The sequence below is a fragment of the Anser cygnoides genome, chromosome 3 (genome assembly GCF_040182565.1).
Source record: "Anser cygnoides isolate HZ-2024a breed goose chromosome 3, Taihu_goose_T2T_genome, whole genome shotgun sequence".
In the NCBI taxonomy this organism is placed as follows: domain Eukaryota; kingdom Metazoa; phylum Chordata; class Aves; order Anseriformes; family Anatidae; genus Anser; species Anser cygnoides.
Genome location: NC_089875.1, coordinates 79,589,594 through 79,608,448, shown reverse-complemented (window position 1 = coordinate 79,608,448; position 18,855 = coordinate 79,589,594). Strand labels below are relative to the sequence as shown.

The 18,855-nt window shown below is 38.4% G+C and overlaps 1 protein-coding gene across 1 annotated transcript in view; it reads right to left on the bottom strand.

The window, feature by feature from the left end:
• MMS22L (MMS22 like, DNA repair protein) overlaps positions 1-18,855 on the bottom strand; it is a 95,690-nt gene that overhangs the window by 39,144 nt on the left and 37,691 nt on the right. The window contains exon 14 of the mRNA XM_048066560.2: positions 17,284-17,793. Within this exon, the coding sequence (XP_047922517.2) occupies positions 17,284-17,793 (510 nt within the window). The remainder of the gene's footprint in view (positions 1-17,283; positions 17,794-18,855) is intronic.

Below are 18,855 nucleotides of genomic sequence, written 5' to 3'. Positions count from 1 at the left end.
TCTAGCATCTGTCATACAGAGAAAAGATAGTATAAGCTGTTTTTTTTTGTTTGTTTGTTTTTTCCACTGGAAACAGCGGTCATTGCCAGTACACATGACTATTTTTTAACAAAATGACATCTTTTCCTTCCTGCCATCAGAGCAACATCAAAAGATCCACTCAACCCTGTCAAGGCCTTCCTAGTGAACTCTTTACTTTCATAACTGTAAAAAGATGCCGCACATTAAGCAATGTCCTGGTGTTATCGGCAACAGTCCTGCCCACAATAAATACTGTTGACCACAAAACCTACGTTCTCCATTCTTACTGAAAAATCAAAGAAAGATGGTTGAGGTTGGAAGAAACCTCTGGTTTCTGGGGCTGGTCCAACCCCAGCTCAAAGCAAGGCCGGTCTTGAATGACTAACAAAAGGAAATTTTACAACCTCACTTAGAAATTTGTTCCAAAGTTTGACTATCCTATTCCTGTATCTAATAAGAATTTCCTTCAACACAATCTCAGTCTATTGCTTCTTACCACCGTACATACCTGTATGGTCTCAAGGGTCTGATTCTATCTCAGAGGTTAACTCCCATTATATTGTTGTAGAAAATATAATGCCTCCCCCCTACACCTCCCATCCAAGCCTTCTTTTCTTAAGGCTGAACAAACTCAGTTTTCTCTGCCTCCTGTCACAGTAGATGCGCTCCACACTCGTAATCAACTTGGTGGTCCTCTGCTGGACTTAACCCAGTATTTCAGTGTCTTTCTTGTACTGGGAACCCAGTATGCTGCTTATTTATAAAACAATTATATGAAACAAATTCTTCCAGAACACCAGGAGGGCAGCAAAATGCATCTACAGCTACACAATAGCTCATTTCCTGATACAATAAATTTTCTGATTTTTTTTTTTTTACAAGTTAAGCCTCTTTTACCAATTCCTTACTGTCTTTTCTTCAGAAAACAAATTCCTTGAAAATTGAAATTTTCAAATTCTGAAAACTACGCAGTATGACTGGAATGCCAACCAACTCGTTTTGAGAGGTCAGTGCTGAAACCCATTTTGAAGTTATATAGTTTCCAAAAAGTATCCTACATTCAGCTCTTCCCTGGGACTCCAAGATATGGATGACACCAGCTGACAATGATAATGACACGACAGATTCATATTTTCTGTAAAATATAGCTTGCATACTTTAAAAAGGTAACTTTTAACACAGTAAAGCTATCCTAAATAAATAACTAAATAAAGTTTAATGGGTTGACTTTAAGCAGACTCCCTTAGAATTCATAGCCCAGTAGTTTAATGGACTTCCCACACCAGGGGTCAGACAGCCACATTGTGTACTAAAATGGGTCAGTGTTTAAGCTCATGGTGTTTCATTCAAACAGATGAAAAGAATATATTTGGAAAATATATTTGAATATATTTGGAAAAGCTTATGATCTGAAAGATGTGATAGTAAACTTATGGCTGTGTGAAGATCATTAAAATTCTTCTTGGTCAAACTATGGAAATCAAAGTTTGGCAAATTGCTTGGAACAAACTCACCAAGGACAACCTCATCACCTCTCTCAAATGTTTTCCTTTACCACAGCATTTAGACATGCAGTTTCACTCATTCAGCTTGTTTTCATCCACGCTAAAATACACGACAAGAGAATCGGGTAAAACATCCATCCTAGCTGTAGAAATCCAGCTGTTGAGTTCGTGTCTTCTGAGTTGAAATTTCCTGATCTAATCAGACGCGAAATGGACTCTGAGGAAAACTACACACAGCCCAGAGGGGAAATGAAGGAACAATATCAAAACATAAACCCCAAATACTGAAAGCAAAAAAGAAGTACTATTACTCAGTTACCTCTTCAGACATTTTGAACATAATTTCCAGCAGCACACCTGCCTTACATTGCAAGCCTAACACTTGATTATTATCATACCTTTCTTATTTTTCAGATAGGAAATCTGAGAAAATACTTTGAGGTGTTTGTGTTTCTCTTAATTTAAAAAAGGACTGACAGAGAGGAACTGTATTTCAAAGGGATTTTTTTTGATCGTTTTTAAATGAAACTCTTCTGCTCCTAACTCCTCTATCTTTGCAGAAAATCAAAAACTGTACGCATATGGATACCCCCTAGCAGCTTGCCGTGAATAATATACTGTAAGTTGTTTAGGAAAAATCCTTCCATGTCAGAAACCAGGAAGGCAGGCAAATTTGTGCTCAAGACAACGAAGTACCTTGTTTCTGAAGTCTAAAACAAAATATTGTACTTTCTCCCTGCAAAATCTTTTTTATTTTTACGGAGTATCTATTGCGTTAAAGGATGCTGTTCAAGTAATGTATCTTTTTAGTGAAGGAGATTACTTTGGGTAGAAAATATCCCCGACTAACACTGGTCCCAACATTTGGTAATATAGACAGCAGAGCTAATTTTCTGTCATTCAGGAATGTAGGCTTCTGTCATTCAGGAACTGTAGGCCTGCTAAACTTTTATCATCATCCCCTCTGAACACAGTAAAAATCACTGTTAGAACTGATGGTTTATTAGATCAAAGCTACCATCAACAATGTCAATTCTGCCCGGTAGTGTTAACAGGAAAATGTTTTACGAGTTCTACCACTGGGCATCCATTTAACTTCCAGCACCAGCTACGCTGTAAAATCGTGCACATAATTTATTTGGTGACCTGTGTGTGTGGGAAGCATTATCTAGGCGAAACTTCTCACAGTCTGACAAAATGCTTTGATTTGTACTGTTCAGATGATTGAACAAAGAGTTTAAGCAATCACCAACAATAGCTTTTATCTCCAAATGTGCTAAAAGTGTAATACTACATGAGAGCAACCTATTGCTTTAAGAGCAGATCTGATAAAATGGAAGTGATTGGATAAATATTACATTTTCAACTTGTACACATCTTGTCCATTAGGTTTAAATATTGAGTAAAGTTCATGTTTATCTTAAATATCATTTTTAGCAATTTCCCCATGCGATATTCCCAATACCCCCATGGTATCCACGGTAACCTCTCTGCTTACATATACCTTAAAATACACATTAATTCCCATTAGGTGAAGTAAACAGAAAACAGCCATTCATATTTCCTCAAGCTACTGCTGACTTTTCTTTTAGCTAGTATTCAGTAGTCTTTGAAACAGTTCCCAGTTTAAGTCCGCCACATGTATTGACAGGCAGGTATGTCACCAAATTCTGTTCCCTGTGTCAAGGAAAAACTGATTTAACCACTCCTTATAATATATACAGTATACAAATACAGGTGACCAATCGATTCCTGCATAATCCCAACAGTGCAGATTCAACAACTTATGGTATTTCTTTCAGTGCAAAGGTACCATTACTACTCTTGCATACTGTTACTACTCTTCCCAACGTTTAATCTATTCCTTCCCTATACTATAAAAAGCATTTTATATATAATAATGTGACACATGCTGCTACGCCTTCCAAAAGAGAGACTCGCCTCGGAGAGGAAACATGCTCAGTAAAATATTATTAAACCCTAATATTCCTTTGTCTTTCACATGAGAACAGAAAAGGTTATTGCTTACGAGTAAGAACTTTCAGTCCAGAATTTCTGTTCTAATTTTTAAAACCATTCCGCCCCTATGGGCCTGCTTGGTACCTTTTTAGACTCCTTATGACACATTCACCTACTTAATAATTACCTTTCTAAGAAAGCAGCCGATCAATGTATTTTCTGATGTTTTTACATAATAAACACTAGAGAGAAAAGCCAGCACGATCCTTGGACACCTACTAGCTCCCACTACTCTTTCCCTATGTTCAGCATGTCATCCCCTTACTACATGGCATCAGGTACCACAGAAAGATGACATTTTGTTAGGAACGGCTGCTACTTGGAAATAATTGTTTAAAGTTTGCTACGCAGCTGGTGGGAGATTTCAGAGACCTTGCGAGATACACGGAGTTAAATGTTTAAGCTGTTTTTCCTATCTTGTTCTTCAAAACCTTAAACTAGAAAATCCCTGGAGTGAAAAGTCAGAGAAAGGCTGCCATCCCTTCTAGAGTTAAAAGATGCTTTTGTAAGATTTTAGGTCAGATTAACCTTTTGCTCACAATAGGGCTGGTTATTGGTTTTTATTTTTTACTGTCTTTAACACAGGTAAAAAAAATCAATATGAGGCGAGACAAAGGGCTCTGGAGGCCCTGGCTACACCAGCTTTTGGTTTGGCTCATGCACAATCCTACAACACGCTGAGGCTGGGAAGGATTAGCCTGCTTGTGTTGAGTAAACCGATGATACTCAATAAACAGTTTCTGTTGTAAACCCCTTAGGACGTGCAAAGCCACACTAGTTGGCATTAGACCAGATAAGCTGCCGAACCAGCTGTAATCTCATTTAGACCTGAGCTGATCCTCCTGTCCTTTCATTCCACAGGATCAAAGCAAACCACTGAGGAGGCAGCTGTATTATAGCAGCAGTGCTTGCTGGATGCGGCAAACATTTCATAAATTCCTCTCCTTGAAGCAAGCCTGAACATAATCTACCCAGAGCCAGTTCAATCAATGGATTTCTGAATTCATTAGTCTTATTATTACAGGATAACTGTTTTCTCCACATAGTGTGGTAGACGTTGCAAGCCAACTTTGCAAAACAGCTCTTATTGCTGACCATTTCTTTCTGGTAATGCACCTTTGCATTTTTGCTGTGCCACATGAAAATGATTTAAATCTCTTCTACGCAGTATTTTTTTTTTAAAGACTGGAAATGAAACCAATTCACATATATTCAAGTAGGAAGCACCGATAATATACTAAAGTCTTCCAAGCGTAATTACTGGCTACCTGCTCATATGCTTCCATGCATCAGTAATAATGACCAATGTTTTCTGAGCTTAATGACAGCAGATGATAATAGCGAAAACTGAGATTATATCATTGTAGCAGCATAACAAATACAGACTAAAATTACAGATGAGAAAGGAGTCATTCTAAGAAAAAGATTTCTATTTGCCCTTTACTCTGTATTTTGTGGAATTAGGAAGGAGAAATATTTTCATTGTTAAAGAAATAAATAGCCCCTCTTAAACAAAAACCACAAAAGCAACAGGTCTTTTTAAACTAAGCAATAGTGAAACCCAAGGCACTGAATCAAATAAGACTTGAGGCTGCAACATTTGATTTCTGGACAGTCTGGAGTTTCCACTGTGCAATTATAGTTAAAAAATTTCAGAGTGTAACCTTAAAAGCTTTAGAAGAGCATAAAGTGTAATTCAGAAAAGGTGTCAGCCGTTCCATTTCCCAACGGTGAAGTGAGCAATATAACACATACTCACAGATAAAGAAAGTAAAATTAGATTTGTAACTTACATTGCAATAGCCCAATATTATAAAAAACATTTGCACTCCTTTGATTTAGAAATTGTATTACCTGTTAACATAAAGTCAAAATTTTCAGGTGCAGTTGCATTGGAAAAAAAGAATTATCGAGAGCAGAAGCGATTCTTGTGTCACATACAAGTCACGTTAACAAGTCTTGGATCACTCCTTTTTGGAGAACGAACAGTTGCCACAGAAACAACTTTGGCCAGAAAAACAGGGGAGGCCAGGTAACCCTGACACCTAAGGTAAAACCAGCAGTGTCTGTGACTTACTGCTATTTGCAGCCAGCATGAATATAAAACACATTCATGCACGTGAGTACAACAGACAGGATCCCTCAGAGGGAACTGCTCCAAGTTACGGAGCACAAGATCTGTATCGTCTTTGCGTACACACATCCTAACCTATGCTATACAGATCTGCAGGACTTCTGTACCTGTTCATTAATGTTTTTAATCAGGGTATGAAAGAAACCGTTCTTGTAATAAAAAGCTTCAATAAAGTACAATACAATCAGATGTTTAACACAAGGAAATGATTTGTAACAGATTACAAAAAGGAGATGTTTATTGTGAAGCTTTTTTTAAGCACTAAAGCACAGATGTGCTAGAGCATGTTACAGGCAGCTGGCAGAGATAAACAAAAGGTATTTGCACCTCTCATCTACAGATGTGCAAAAGACCCCAGTGCACATCTCCTCCTCAATCACACAGAAGACATCTGATGTGTTAGTTAATGATTCCCCTCTCTCCACTCCATTCTTCAGACATAAAGGGGTCCCATTTAACATAATCACTTAATAACAGCAAAGTGATGGGTATCAGAACCCTAATTCTTCTAATATTTGCAAAATCCAGCTCTTTGTAATAATAATAACACCATGATAGCAAACTGTAAAACTGTGTAATTATACTTTAATTGTATTGTGAGGCATGCATTAATCACAAAGTTTAAGTACCAAGGATGGAATTATAATAATTCTGTAAAACAAATTTAAGCTAGCTAAGTAGGTCAGAACCACTAGCATGCAACAGGAGACCTCTGGGAATTTATCAGTTAATGGCTATTTATGTGCAAATGAGTGCCCTCCAACCCTCCCAAATCCTGTGTAGCTGAAGGGTATTTCTGTTAACCAGGAGCATGCTTAACTGCTGAGGCATAAATTAAACCATTTATTGGAATGATTTTAATTCTTCTCTCCCCCCACCCACTCTTACTACTCTCCTTCCACCCTCACTAGCAGCAGAATTTACAGTATTAATTTACATGGAGATAGGACTGCTGAAGAGTTTTCAGAAATTACCCTCTTTCAAAGAAGGAAAAAAAAAAAACAAGAGCTAGAGAAAAACTTTCAGTAAGACAGGAGCAATGCAAATCTTCCAAAGGGTGGGCTGAGCTATTAGAAATTCTAGAAGTTCAGTACCATGGCAGTACAGTAGAAATGCTTTTATAGAAATGCTAATAAACTCTAATGAAATTAAATTGTTTTATGTCCTCATACTCTAAACTTGGAGAAGACGGAGAAGCTGAAGCTGGATGTCATCAACTGTATTCTCTGTTGTAATTCTCATACTGTACAGATATCAGAAGTTCTCTTTAGAGAAAAAAAAATAAAACAACAAAAGTTTCTTGGTTGCAGGAAACATCTTAAATTCTTGAGTTTGACTTAAAAAATAGGAGCCATTTTTGATGCCTTAGAAAAATAGATGCCTTTACAAAATACTCAGAGTCAAAATGTAGGGAATTTTCCCTGTGATGTAAGATGTGCAAGATTTATAGACAATATAAATGATTTCTGAACACATAATCATATCAGTAATTCAGTGCAGCATGGTAATGCAAGTGTAACTTCAAGATTGACTCTTGGGGTTATTATTCATTTATTTATTTATTTTTCCATAAGAACATACAGACATTTTCTAGCAAATCCTAGAATCCCAGAATACTGAAACGGTAGAAGTTTGATTGTCCTAACATCAATTAACCATACCATGCCTCCATTACCCTAAACAGGGTCATGTCTCCCCAATGTCTAATAATTACATTGTAAAAAGTCCCCTGTTTGCCTGAATATATTCCCTGTGACATTTGGATAATCACAGCTGTGCTATAGTTAATTATTATGTAACAAATAAGATGATCATGGTGCTTGCTGATGTCACCTTTGCACCTAATACCAAACTCCACGTAAATGTAACACACCAAACACGTACACACACAGCACTTTCTCCCCAAATAATGCCATTGGAGAATACCCCTGAATATACAGGCATGGTGTGAATCGGAGAAATTCCCTTGGAGTAAATCTTTAGCAGCTTTAAAATATTTTAGGTAGATACCTGGAATGCACACTCAAGTATTTTCAAATGCACACCACCAACAGCTAATCAATCTATTCCTGTCCAAGCAAACAAAGAATGCCAATGAAAATATTTGCTTTTCTTCTCCTTGTTGACTTTCCCTAGGTAAAACAAGGACACAAAAAGCAGTAAAAGGAAACCTCATTGTCTTGGCTGTGTAGTTGCTTGTTCCTCCCTTCTCCTGCCCCTCAGTAAAAGACTGCACACACTCAAGGCTGTGGTGCATGCTCCTGAGGCTGCAGGTGTAGTCACTGCATTACCATACAGAGAAGCAAGAGGGTCCTGCTCCTTAACATGGATCTGCAAGCACACACGTCAAAGCAGAGGCTTCCTGCCACTCTGATAGCAGCCAGAGATTAACAAGTGCACAGAACTATTTGGCAAAAAAAGTTCACTCCTGTATTTTCTTTCGGCAAGAATGAGCACAGCTGTACTATCAGAGCCAGTGGCAGCCCACGGTTACCCCTCGTTCCCTGCAGTGAGGAGCTGCAGCCTCCATTACGTCTGTACCTTCCAGCCATTGGCAGGGTCTCAGCATTGCCCTAAGGCTTTAATTAACCCCGATCAGAGATAAACAGGGCCTTCTGGTTGTGAAAAAGAGGAGAGAACAGACAGTACCTCCAGCTCAGCAGAGAACTAAATATACCACAAACTGCTTTTACCTTCCTCCATTTGCTTCTCTCCGTAAGAGTGTCAGGAAGGGACCCCACGAGAACACGAGAAGATGCATGATGCACACGCTCCAGAGTATGCTCGACTCTTCCAATTTTGTTTCTAGGGAGGACAGGGTGGCCCACTATTTCAGGATCATTTCTTATCAGGCACGTTTTCAGTGTTTAGTACCACTGGAAAGCAAGCTGGAGCTTTTAAGCATCGGCAATTAATGGCACTTAGACTTGATCCAAGCCAAATAAAACATGACAACGCACACCCACATGCCCTGGATCAAATATTTTTCTTTAGAAAAAGTCTAAAAAAGCATTTTCAAAGTCATTTTTTGACAGATTTCCATACTTGAACATAAAACCACAGCACAACCTTCCACAGAGCCACTATGGTGTGCATGTGGTACAGGCCCCCCTCAGACAGCCTCTGGTCTGGTTTCTTTTGTACCCATCAATTTCTGGTTTCACCGAGGTTTTGTTCTGTAAGGAAAATCATGGAACACTGTTTAGGAGGCATCCTTACTAACCCATCACCAGCAGCAGCAGCAGCAACTCCTTTATTTCAAGTCACAGAAACAAGTGAAAGGCTGGCGAGCACCCCGAGTCACTAAAGGAGTTCATCTCAGCACTGATCAGCTTACAAAGACTACCCCGACAACTGGTTGTCCAATGCAGTCTCTAACAAGTGCAAAAAAATAATAATTTGATTCCACAACTACTTTTTGCAGCCTGTCAGAGCACTGACATTTACAGCCTGCTCTAAATAACCAAACAAAAGTGCTTCTGCTACAAATGAAGGCAATTCCTTCTCCACTGGCGTAGAGAACAACAGACAACGTGTTGCCTTTGCAATATATGTTTTCATACTGGGTAACTTCTAGCACATCTCCTTTCAATCTTTCCTAACTAAAACCAATTTCCTCAAACTTCTACAAACTTCCTACTCTCATCATTTACTTCTGCAAAGCTCCCCACTCTTCAATTTACTCATAAATGCTCTGCAAACTGACACATTCAGAACTGTGCACAGAACTACAGCTAAAAAAGGAACAAGCAGTTCCTATATTTCACCTGCAAAAGTTTTATTAACACACTTCACAACAATATTTAATTTTATTTTTTCTTTTTCCTAAGCAGAGTCGCATCAAGCCCCGCTTCCTAACACCATACAGGCTGTGTGCGCGAAAAAGGCACTGCCACAAAAGACATCCAACAGGCAGATTTCAGTCAAATTTCAAATAATTACTTTCTTACAGCCATTATGTTCTTAGAAATTCATGTAAATAGCCATGTAAATAGAGGTCAAAATATAAGAACTGCATCCATCCCATGCTCCTTTAAGTTATTAGGAAATCCACTTGAACTACCATTCACAAATCATTTTGTTTGTCTTCCATATGCCAGGCAGAAATTGTGTTAGTGACAGGGACAAAATAATTTATCTTGCTGCCATCTGCGCTGAGTGGGCGACAAAACCTACAAGAAAGGGTAGGATGGACAGACCAGGGTAACAGCTATGTCAGCTAACCAACCACAGATGTAGATAACATCGCCTTTGTTTCTATCAGCCCACGGTACATGCATACGTACCATGGTTCCTGATATTTTTTGACAGCATGGCAGCCATGTCGAGCTTTCCACGTGTTGTTTCAGACTTCCTCTCTCCCAAATTCAATAGTTGGTCTGTATTTCCTCTTGTTGATAAGTTCTTCAAGATACTACAGTAATTTTAAATTCTGTTTCTGCTGTCCATTTGAACACAGTGAGCTTGTATGTGGACAAAAATATGGTATTTCAGACAAACTCAGATGTTTACATCAACTACAACTAGTTGTGCTAAACAGTTCCTCATCTTCTGTGATCCAAAGTGAAGCCATTAAACATTGATAACACTTAGAACACCATCCAAGCAGCGCTGAATCTTCTACACTAATTAGGTTCTTTGTGGAAATATTCCCTCTCATTCCCACAGACTCATACCATTTTGTGGTAAAACTGTTTGTGCTTGTGAGGCTGCTGTTTACTTTTCTCTTCCTTTTTTGTTGTAAGACCCAGAAGCAAGCAAACTGGAAGTTGTTTTTAAGCCACGGAAGAAACTTCATTATTAGCAAAAGCATCCCAGGAGAAGAAGAATCAAATAATATATACCCAGGCAGAGCACAAAAATAAACAGAGAACACAGAATACATTTAGGTTTATCCCTCCTCTTCATTTAGGCGCTCGTTTCACGAGAGAGCCAAGTTGCTTTTGCCAGTAAGGCAGTCCCATAGTTAGCAGTAAGAAAAGCTTATCACTCTACTGATCCACTGAATCTTTCAGAAGTGCCCAAACCACTACAAGCCATGTTGCGTTCAACACTTGGGTGCTTTCCTTGCTTTTCACTTTCCGCCATTAAGACAAGTATATCCACTCGTTCGGTTAGCATAAGGATTCTCTTTGAGTTCATTCAGATTTTTTTCTGCTCTTTACAGGTCGACTTTCTTTAAAGCACGCAGCCACGAATTACTTCTCCTCTCCAGGGATCACCTCCTCTCACGGGGCTAGCAATGGAGGGAAGAGTACAAAGAGAGGCATTTTGGGGGGGACCAGTGTCATGCACACACAGTTCAGTACAAGTAGGAGACTTGTCTAATCGCTCTAGAAGACTACAGTGACGTGTGCTTGTCCCCAAACCCTCAGTATTTTATCAGTCAGGTTTGTCAACCCACTAAGAGAAGGGAACAGAAGCGCAGAGGCACAGATGCACGCCGAACAGCCTCTCATCCTCCCGTCCGCTTTCTCCACTCTCCCGTGCAGGCTGTCAGTAGGAGGCAGCATCGACTCTGACAGCGGCAGCTCGGCACCGCAAAGTAGTTGGGAGCTCGCTTCATTCTTCTGTCATTATATAAGCAAGATGACACTGTTCTCTAATCCAGCCAAAGCTGATAAGTACCATCAACCTGTCACTTCCTACATTTCAAATTCTAACGTTGCAGCATCAAAGAGTTTTTACATTTCGATTTCTTTTGCTGGCAGCGGTCGGTAGCCTCTCATTCTCCCACGGTGTTCTAATGCAGCATTTGCACACCGGGGTTACTCCCAGCCTGAATAGCAGGTCATCCCCTACTCACTGAGCTCATCTGCGGCCCATGTGCTAGGCAATTTAGATCCAATCAGCCCTTATTTAGCTCAAGAGTAATGAGCAGCATAGTGACACAGACTTAAGCCTGACCCTCAGGACACTGCTCATCAAGCAGTAAAACTGTGACAAAATCATTCATCTTCCACCCGCTGGCAAGAAATAATACTCGCACTCACTGTATTACTTTTTCAAGATATAGAAAAAAAAAAAGTCCTGAATTTTCATGATGTGAGACATTAATTTGCAGAAAGCTGAATTCCCTTAAACCCCCCTGTTGCTATGAGCTCACCAGGGGGAAATAGGCCTTAGGAGACTGAAATGGAATAAAGAAAATTGCTTCAGCTTTCTTTTCATTTTAAATAAGCCTTAAATCTGACAAGAGATATCCTAAAGAGAGAAGATATATATATCTTGTAAGGTAACGAAGAAACAATCAAAATTAAGAGATAAGAAGGCTACTTGTGTATAATAGTTTTATTGGTGAAAGTATTTCTTTGTCTAACATCCACAACAAAAAATACTCCGTATGAAGAGCCATTCTTACACCTTGTGCAAAGAATAATAGAAGGAAAACACAGGGAAAACTGTTTTGGGGGAAAACTGCTTCAAAAGCGAGACACTTCCATCAGAAAACAAATCTGCACGTGATGTCCTTCAGGGAGGAAATATTTCTCTAAACAACTGCAGGGTCCCAACTGGCAGGTTCTTGGTACACCTGGCTATGCTTTTACTCTTTATTTTGCGGATTTACTCCTTCACAACAGTAAGCCTTGTACTGCTGTCAGGTAGGCCACATAAAACCCACGTGAATTAATTTTTGATAGATAAAATGGATACAATGAACGAAAGACAGAAGCATTTCAATCTGCAGCACAGGGGACAGAGCTGCGTATCTTTGCAATTAATGTCAGCACTACACTTGAGTTGCTTTGGCTTTGTACCTGTAACGATATCGGCATCAACAATCACAAGATTTCCTGACTGCTTTTGTTATTCTGGTTCGTTCTTAAAGTGATTCTGAGGCAGATGTTTTATTACATCCTAAACACCAATATGAAATTGATTTTAATCAATCAGCTCTCGTGTGACCTTCTAGTGATCCAAGGAAACTGACAGTGAGAAGTGGAAGTCAATATTCTTGCAAACCTGAACTGATGCGACGCATGCACAGAAACTTTCTGCAAGCAAAGGACGAGGTACAGGGTGCACTGCAGCTACACTCCCCATTTCGTTCCTTCGGATAGTAATGCTTTCAGAGCAGAGGACCTGCAGTCAAAACACTGCAGTTTCAGCTAGTCATACCTGAAGTTCAGTACACAAGGGAGAAAGGTACAAAACATTAACTTTACACACAAAAAATCCTGAAAAAGCAACTCAAATCCTTAATAAAGTAGAATGAAGAGTAAAGATCAATGTCAATTTTCAGAGCCACACCTTAATGCAGTAACTGCAGCTAAGAACACATCCAGAATTCCCTCAGAAAACTCTAAGAGATTACTCGAAAGGATTTAGACACAGCAAACCTTTCGAAACAGTGCTGTATTCTAAAGCAGTGCTTGCTTCCTATACTCTGAAGTACAGAAAGGCTGAACGTTTTTACACTCATTCAAGCCTCAACTTTATTAGTACCACTACTGCACCTAAAAACAAACAACAAACCTTAAACTAATTTAGACGTTAGGTCAAATTAGCACAGCCAGCCATGCTTGCTCCCCAAATTTAAGATTTATATTACAAAGTCAGAAAGGACCATTTTCCATGTAGGTGAACAAAGGTCCTTGCAATATTTAATGACTTTCTAATGGTCATTCATTAAGCCTGGCAGATCTGTGAGCCAAACCAAAATCTCCTAACATTTCAGTGGTTTAGTCACAGGGCTACACTCCGCTTATTTGGACATCACAGAAAATATACGTGTGGGATGGAATGGGTAAGAGAAGGCTCATGCTCTTCCAAACTCCTCTGGATACAGTTTTCAGAAGTTCAACATCAGAAAAATACATTTTACAAAGACTAACACTAAACCCCCTGAGGGGGAAGAAAAGAAGGAAGAAGGGGGAAGGACCTTTCTATTCTCCTCATGAGCTTATCTGCTGATTTACACGGTAACAGAGAGCGGGGGAGAGGCTCCTGTTGGTCTCGGAAAGCTTCCCACAGGGTGTTTTGATGGCAAGTATAACGCAAAAAAAATTATAAATGACTACACATTTCCATAGCAAAGATATACTGGATAACCTATTCCTATCGCGATTCCTCTCACAACCTTAAAGCTTTAACAGATAGAAACATCCAGTTCTGCTGTTATCCGTGGCCCCATTATTACTGTAACTTTTAATTAGAGACACGTTTACCTGAGTATTATTCATTTAGAGCTTATAAAATGTACCCACTGAAATTTTCAATAACTTTTCAAGTCCTTCAGCATTGTACACATGGGGCATAAATACAGTACACACGGGGCATAAATACCCACAAATTGTTTTCAAAATGAAATTACTGTTTATTATGTTATTAGGTTTGTAGTACTTTTCATTTCTCCTATGGGAATCAGTAGTAGTAAGTCTCCCTGAAACTAAGTAAAGATGCTTGGAGTACCAGCAGTGATTTTACACCTAGGCATGCACTTGCATTTTTATAATCCTGTACCTCAGTGCTAATGCACTACAAAAACCCAATGCCAGGATGATGATAATGAGAGAAAGCTCATGTCAGAGCTATACCTGATTACAATAAGAGACATTTTAACATGTTTCAAGCACTTCTTTTAAGAATAAGATATTGCAATGCTGGAACCTACTGTTTCCAGGCACTCAGCAAATTTCCCTGAGCCTGTGTCCATTCTTACACTGAGTTCTCTCAAATCCATTAAATGTCTGTATTTTTATTAACTCAGGGTTTCTTTTTGTGTCATGAGGCACTCGGATGATGGGAAGTGCCAGAGATTTAAAACAAATGAAAGCACACAAGGCCAAGCATCCTGCATTAACCTTTTGTTAAAGAAGAATAAAATCAGGATCCTAAAACATTGCTTAAAAACAGAAACAAAAAAATACACGAAAAACTGACACCTGAGCTAGATGTTGAATGTTCCAAGTAAACATAGGAAGGAAGCACCTTGTACTTCATGGTTTTGGGGGTTCTTGATTGTTTATTGTTTATTTTACACACGCTTTTAAACAGGAGACTGTATTAAAATACAATCTTACACTTCATACTGAATCTCACTCTGAAGATCAAATACATGGAAGTGCCAGCAAGTAGCATCTTGTTTCCAATTATCCACTCACCACAGATCAAAAAAGTAATAAAAATGAGTTTTCCTGACAAGTCAGTTATATTTAAATATATGGACACTGAAATAATCACAATGATAACCATTAATTTTTTAAAAAATAGCAAAACCATAGGTAAATGTAACAATCAAAAGCTACCAGTACTTTTCTAGAAGACAACAAAATACGAAAATACCTGGAAAGGGTTATTTTAAAACACAGTGGTATAAAAATGGTGCAGGTGGGGGTCTCTTTTCAGATGCCTTTTAAGAAAAGAAGAAAGGAAGAAAACAAGCCCTCTATCAAAACCATGTATGCCAAGTTTTAGCCCAGAGCAAGTTTTCACAGCTATGATACAAACCCTTGAAAATAAAGGTTTATAATGGAAATGCTGACAGACCCTTAACCATAGCAGCATGAATACCTATAATTAAAGCAGAGCTTTTGGCTACACCTCACTCTGCAAATGAAAGATTGCTATTTTTACAATACTCTCAAATAAAAGCAAGTGGGAAACCTGGAATATGATTCTAGCAACGCAATAAGATATGTTAAAGGGGACTGCTAAAACTATTTGACATTTTAAGCTTTAAACACTGAGGCATTTAGTTTAACGCACCTAAGTCAGTATTTTCATAATGCTCCTTAATCAGCAATAAAGAATGCTCCTGTGAGCCATCATCCGCGGTTAGCAGAAAATGGCACATGAAGTTGTTATTTCCTAACAGCCTAGAGGGAGCTGCTTCACTTTAATCAGTGATCTCACTTCCTTCCTACCTGTAAATTCTCTATTGTACAGTTATAAGACTATTAGCGTGCAACGTGCAGAAAAATCACATTTGTGAAAGGCCAACTACCTTGTATCTGCCTGAATTTTAAAAACAGGAGGAAAATTGCATTGAGCCATTTCATCCTTTCCCACATTTCGAAACAGACCAGGTGTTATCAGTCTGGTTAAGCCAATAATACTTTCACCTTTGGTTGGCACAGTCATCCAAATTTTCTGAATGAAGAAAATATTATTAGCACTGTTTTACTCGTGTGTTGACAGAGGACTATTTCCAGCGAGTCTGTTAAAGTGCAAGAGAGAACCAGCAACACTTTACTGTTTCCCATACCACCAAGATCAAAGTGTTTTATAAACCTTAGGGAAATTAAACTTTGTAATTGATGGGATAAAGAGGCAGATAACCAAACGTATAAATACAGAAGCTGAAATAAAGAACAGTTAAAAACAAGGCTCTAACAATACCTGACATGCCAACCACTATTTGAGCATGTTGGTAATTCTAATATTTAAGCAGACCTCCTTTTAATAAAAAAGGTATGAATACCGTACTGTATATTGCCCATGACATCCTGAGAAATCTATAATAGACTTCTGTGCCCTTCTGTCTATGTTACAAAAGGACTACATAACCCTCAAATTTTGGAAAGCTTCAGAATAATGTCAAGTTATGAAATAGGCAACTTTCACAAGTGTCCCTACTTCATCTTAAAAAGCAACATTACAAATACGGTGTATTAGCTAACGGAGAAAATGTCAAAGTATTTTTGAAGTCTCCAATTTATTCCAGTAAATACATTCAGTTGAACTGAAATAATAAATAATAAATCAGCTAAACTTAGTTTCATGCTTCATCTTTTTTCAAAAGACTGCCTGAAAAACAGTTGTCTTCGGATGTATAAGCTATTGACAGCTGCACTCAAACTACTAGACAGTAACAAAGAACCTATCTGAAGAGAGACCTTGCATATGGGCCTCGCTGTTCCTATTATGCACTCTTCCACAGCTCTTTCCACATATTTCAGTCTTGCACATTTGAAGTAATGGCAGATCAATAGCTGCCTCTTAACATAAATATAAAAAAAAGCAGTTTGGGCTTCAAACTGGAAGACTACCTCTAAAAGGCATCAGTAGACAAAAATATGCTTATTATTGAAGGGCACCGTAGATGCTGAAACCTGAACCAGTACATCAAAGCAAAACTGCTTCGAAGTGGTAAAATATGATTTACTTCTTTTCTAACAAACCTTAGACAAGTATTTAAGACTCCGTAACTGTTGTGTTTGATTGCAACCTTGCTGAAAGAAATAAAAAAAGAATTAGAATGAAGTCTGAAAAACAGAAAATTCACTGGGGAAAGAAAAGAAACACCACAAATAAACATTACTTCAGTAATTTAGTACAGATAATAGTTTCGAAATTTCCTGTGCCAAAAAGAAATAATATCTGAAACAGTGGCAAGTGAACGACTTTCTACAGTGTCACTAATTCATTACAAAATATCAAAGACAGCAAACCTGTGTTAACTGAAATAGTAAGGAAACATTTCTAAAATTCTAAATGCAGCAGGGCATTGGAAGATTTCAAAATCTAACATACCATTCACAGTCCTCTAAAGCTATCTCTTTCCTTTTGCTCCATTTCAGTAAGAAATTAGTATGAACTACAGCTTAACCTGAACACAAAAAACATTCCAGTCTATATCCACAGTCTAACAAAATAACTTACCTAAGTCTGGCTAGAACAACCTGAAGAAAATTCAGGACCATACTCAGTTCAGCTCCTCGACAAGCAGGCAGCAGCATAGTAAAGCCATCATTTAGTAACTTTTCCTCAGAAAGGCTCAAGTAGCAGCTGGTCTCAAACACTTCTTGGACACCATCAATGTATGTTGAAAGTAGAGTCCAGAGATTTTGTTTCTGTGTGTAGTCATTTTTGGCTACCAAAAACTCCTTTGCTTTGTCACGGAAAGCATTTGAGAGTTTCTCTGCTAGGACACTAATGTCCATATTCTTCTCAACATATATCAAAAGGAAAGCAAAATGACCTCTCCAAATGAGAGCTCTCTGAGACATGGTGACAGAGGATGGGGTCAGGAAATCCAGAAGATCCAGCACTCTACTCACTATATCTTCTGTCTCTGCCACAATTGCTAGCATAAGGAAGAGGTTAAAAAAGTTCTGCAGCCCCACTTCTGTCAGCTCCTGCATTCTTTTCCGATGGAACTTGGAATAAATTCTACATTAAAAGAAAAAAAAAAACGAAAAAAAATACAACAAAAAACAACAAATCAAGAAAGAAAGTTTTGTAAAGCATTAAATTTTCTATCTACTTGATACAAAAAAAATTGCATTTTCCTGCTTTTAGTTTACAGGTACCCTGTAAATATCGTCTTTTCCTTCCCCTCATCTTCTCTTTTAGCTAATGGAACACATTATTACAATTTCTGGTCTACAAATTAGAGTTTTCAACTCAGATACAGCCTAACCTTCCTTTCCTATCCAACCTCCAGTAGAAAGCTGAGCACAGTGTGATGAACAGACTCTCTACTTTGTCAGCGACACGTTTCCTCCATACCATGCCTTCACATCATACAAACTCAGCCCATGAGGGCTACTGGGATAGGAAGCAATTTAAGTGGTATCTCTCAGTATTAGTGAACAAATCCTGTAGCCCAGCTTCTTTCCTAGCAACTGTTATTTCCAGGTGGCACACAGAAAACAAAAGAAAAAAAAACAAGAGCCCTCCTTCCTTTAGATGCCAATTTCTCTTGTTATGTTACACTACCAAAGTTTGCCTACTCAACTGTCACTGCAGTAAAACTAGAAGGAAGATTTTTAACGGAAAGCTCCCTTTCTCTGCAGTACTGCTCTTTATTGAAGGCCAATTGTATGAATTGAGGATTACAAGTCTGGGAGAAAACAGGGAAACTGGGAGAAAGCAAAGAAACAGGAAACAGGAGGCATTTGGGAGAGAAACCTCTACTGAGCAGAAAAATTTTAAGAAACATTAGGATGTATAGCTTATACAATAGTGTTAAGTCATATGCTGAGAAGCACTGCTACTTCGCAACTTTTAAAGTGCCTGGCAAAAAGCAGAAATCTTTTACGCAGTTATCTTTCATGCTCAGATCTAGACTTTTAAATAAAAGTCACCATTCTTATGAGAGAGGAATAAGATGAAAATGGGTAGCTTAACTTTCCTTCTGTGCAATTAAAAACCTGGGTATATGCTTCACCTTTAATTTAAAGTGAGTTCCATATACAGTAGTTAAACAACCATAAAGGCTGTTTTCCTATC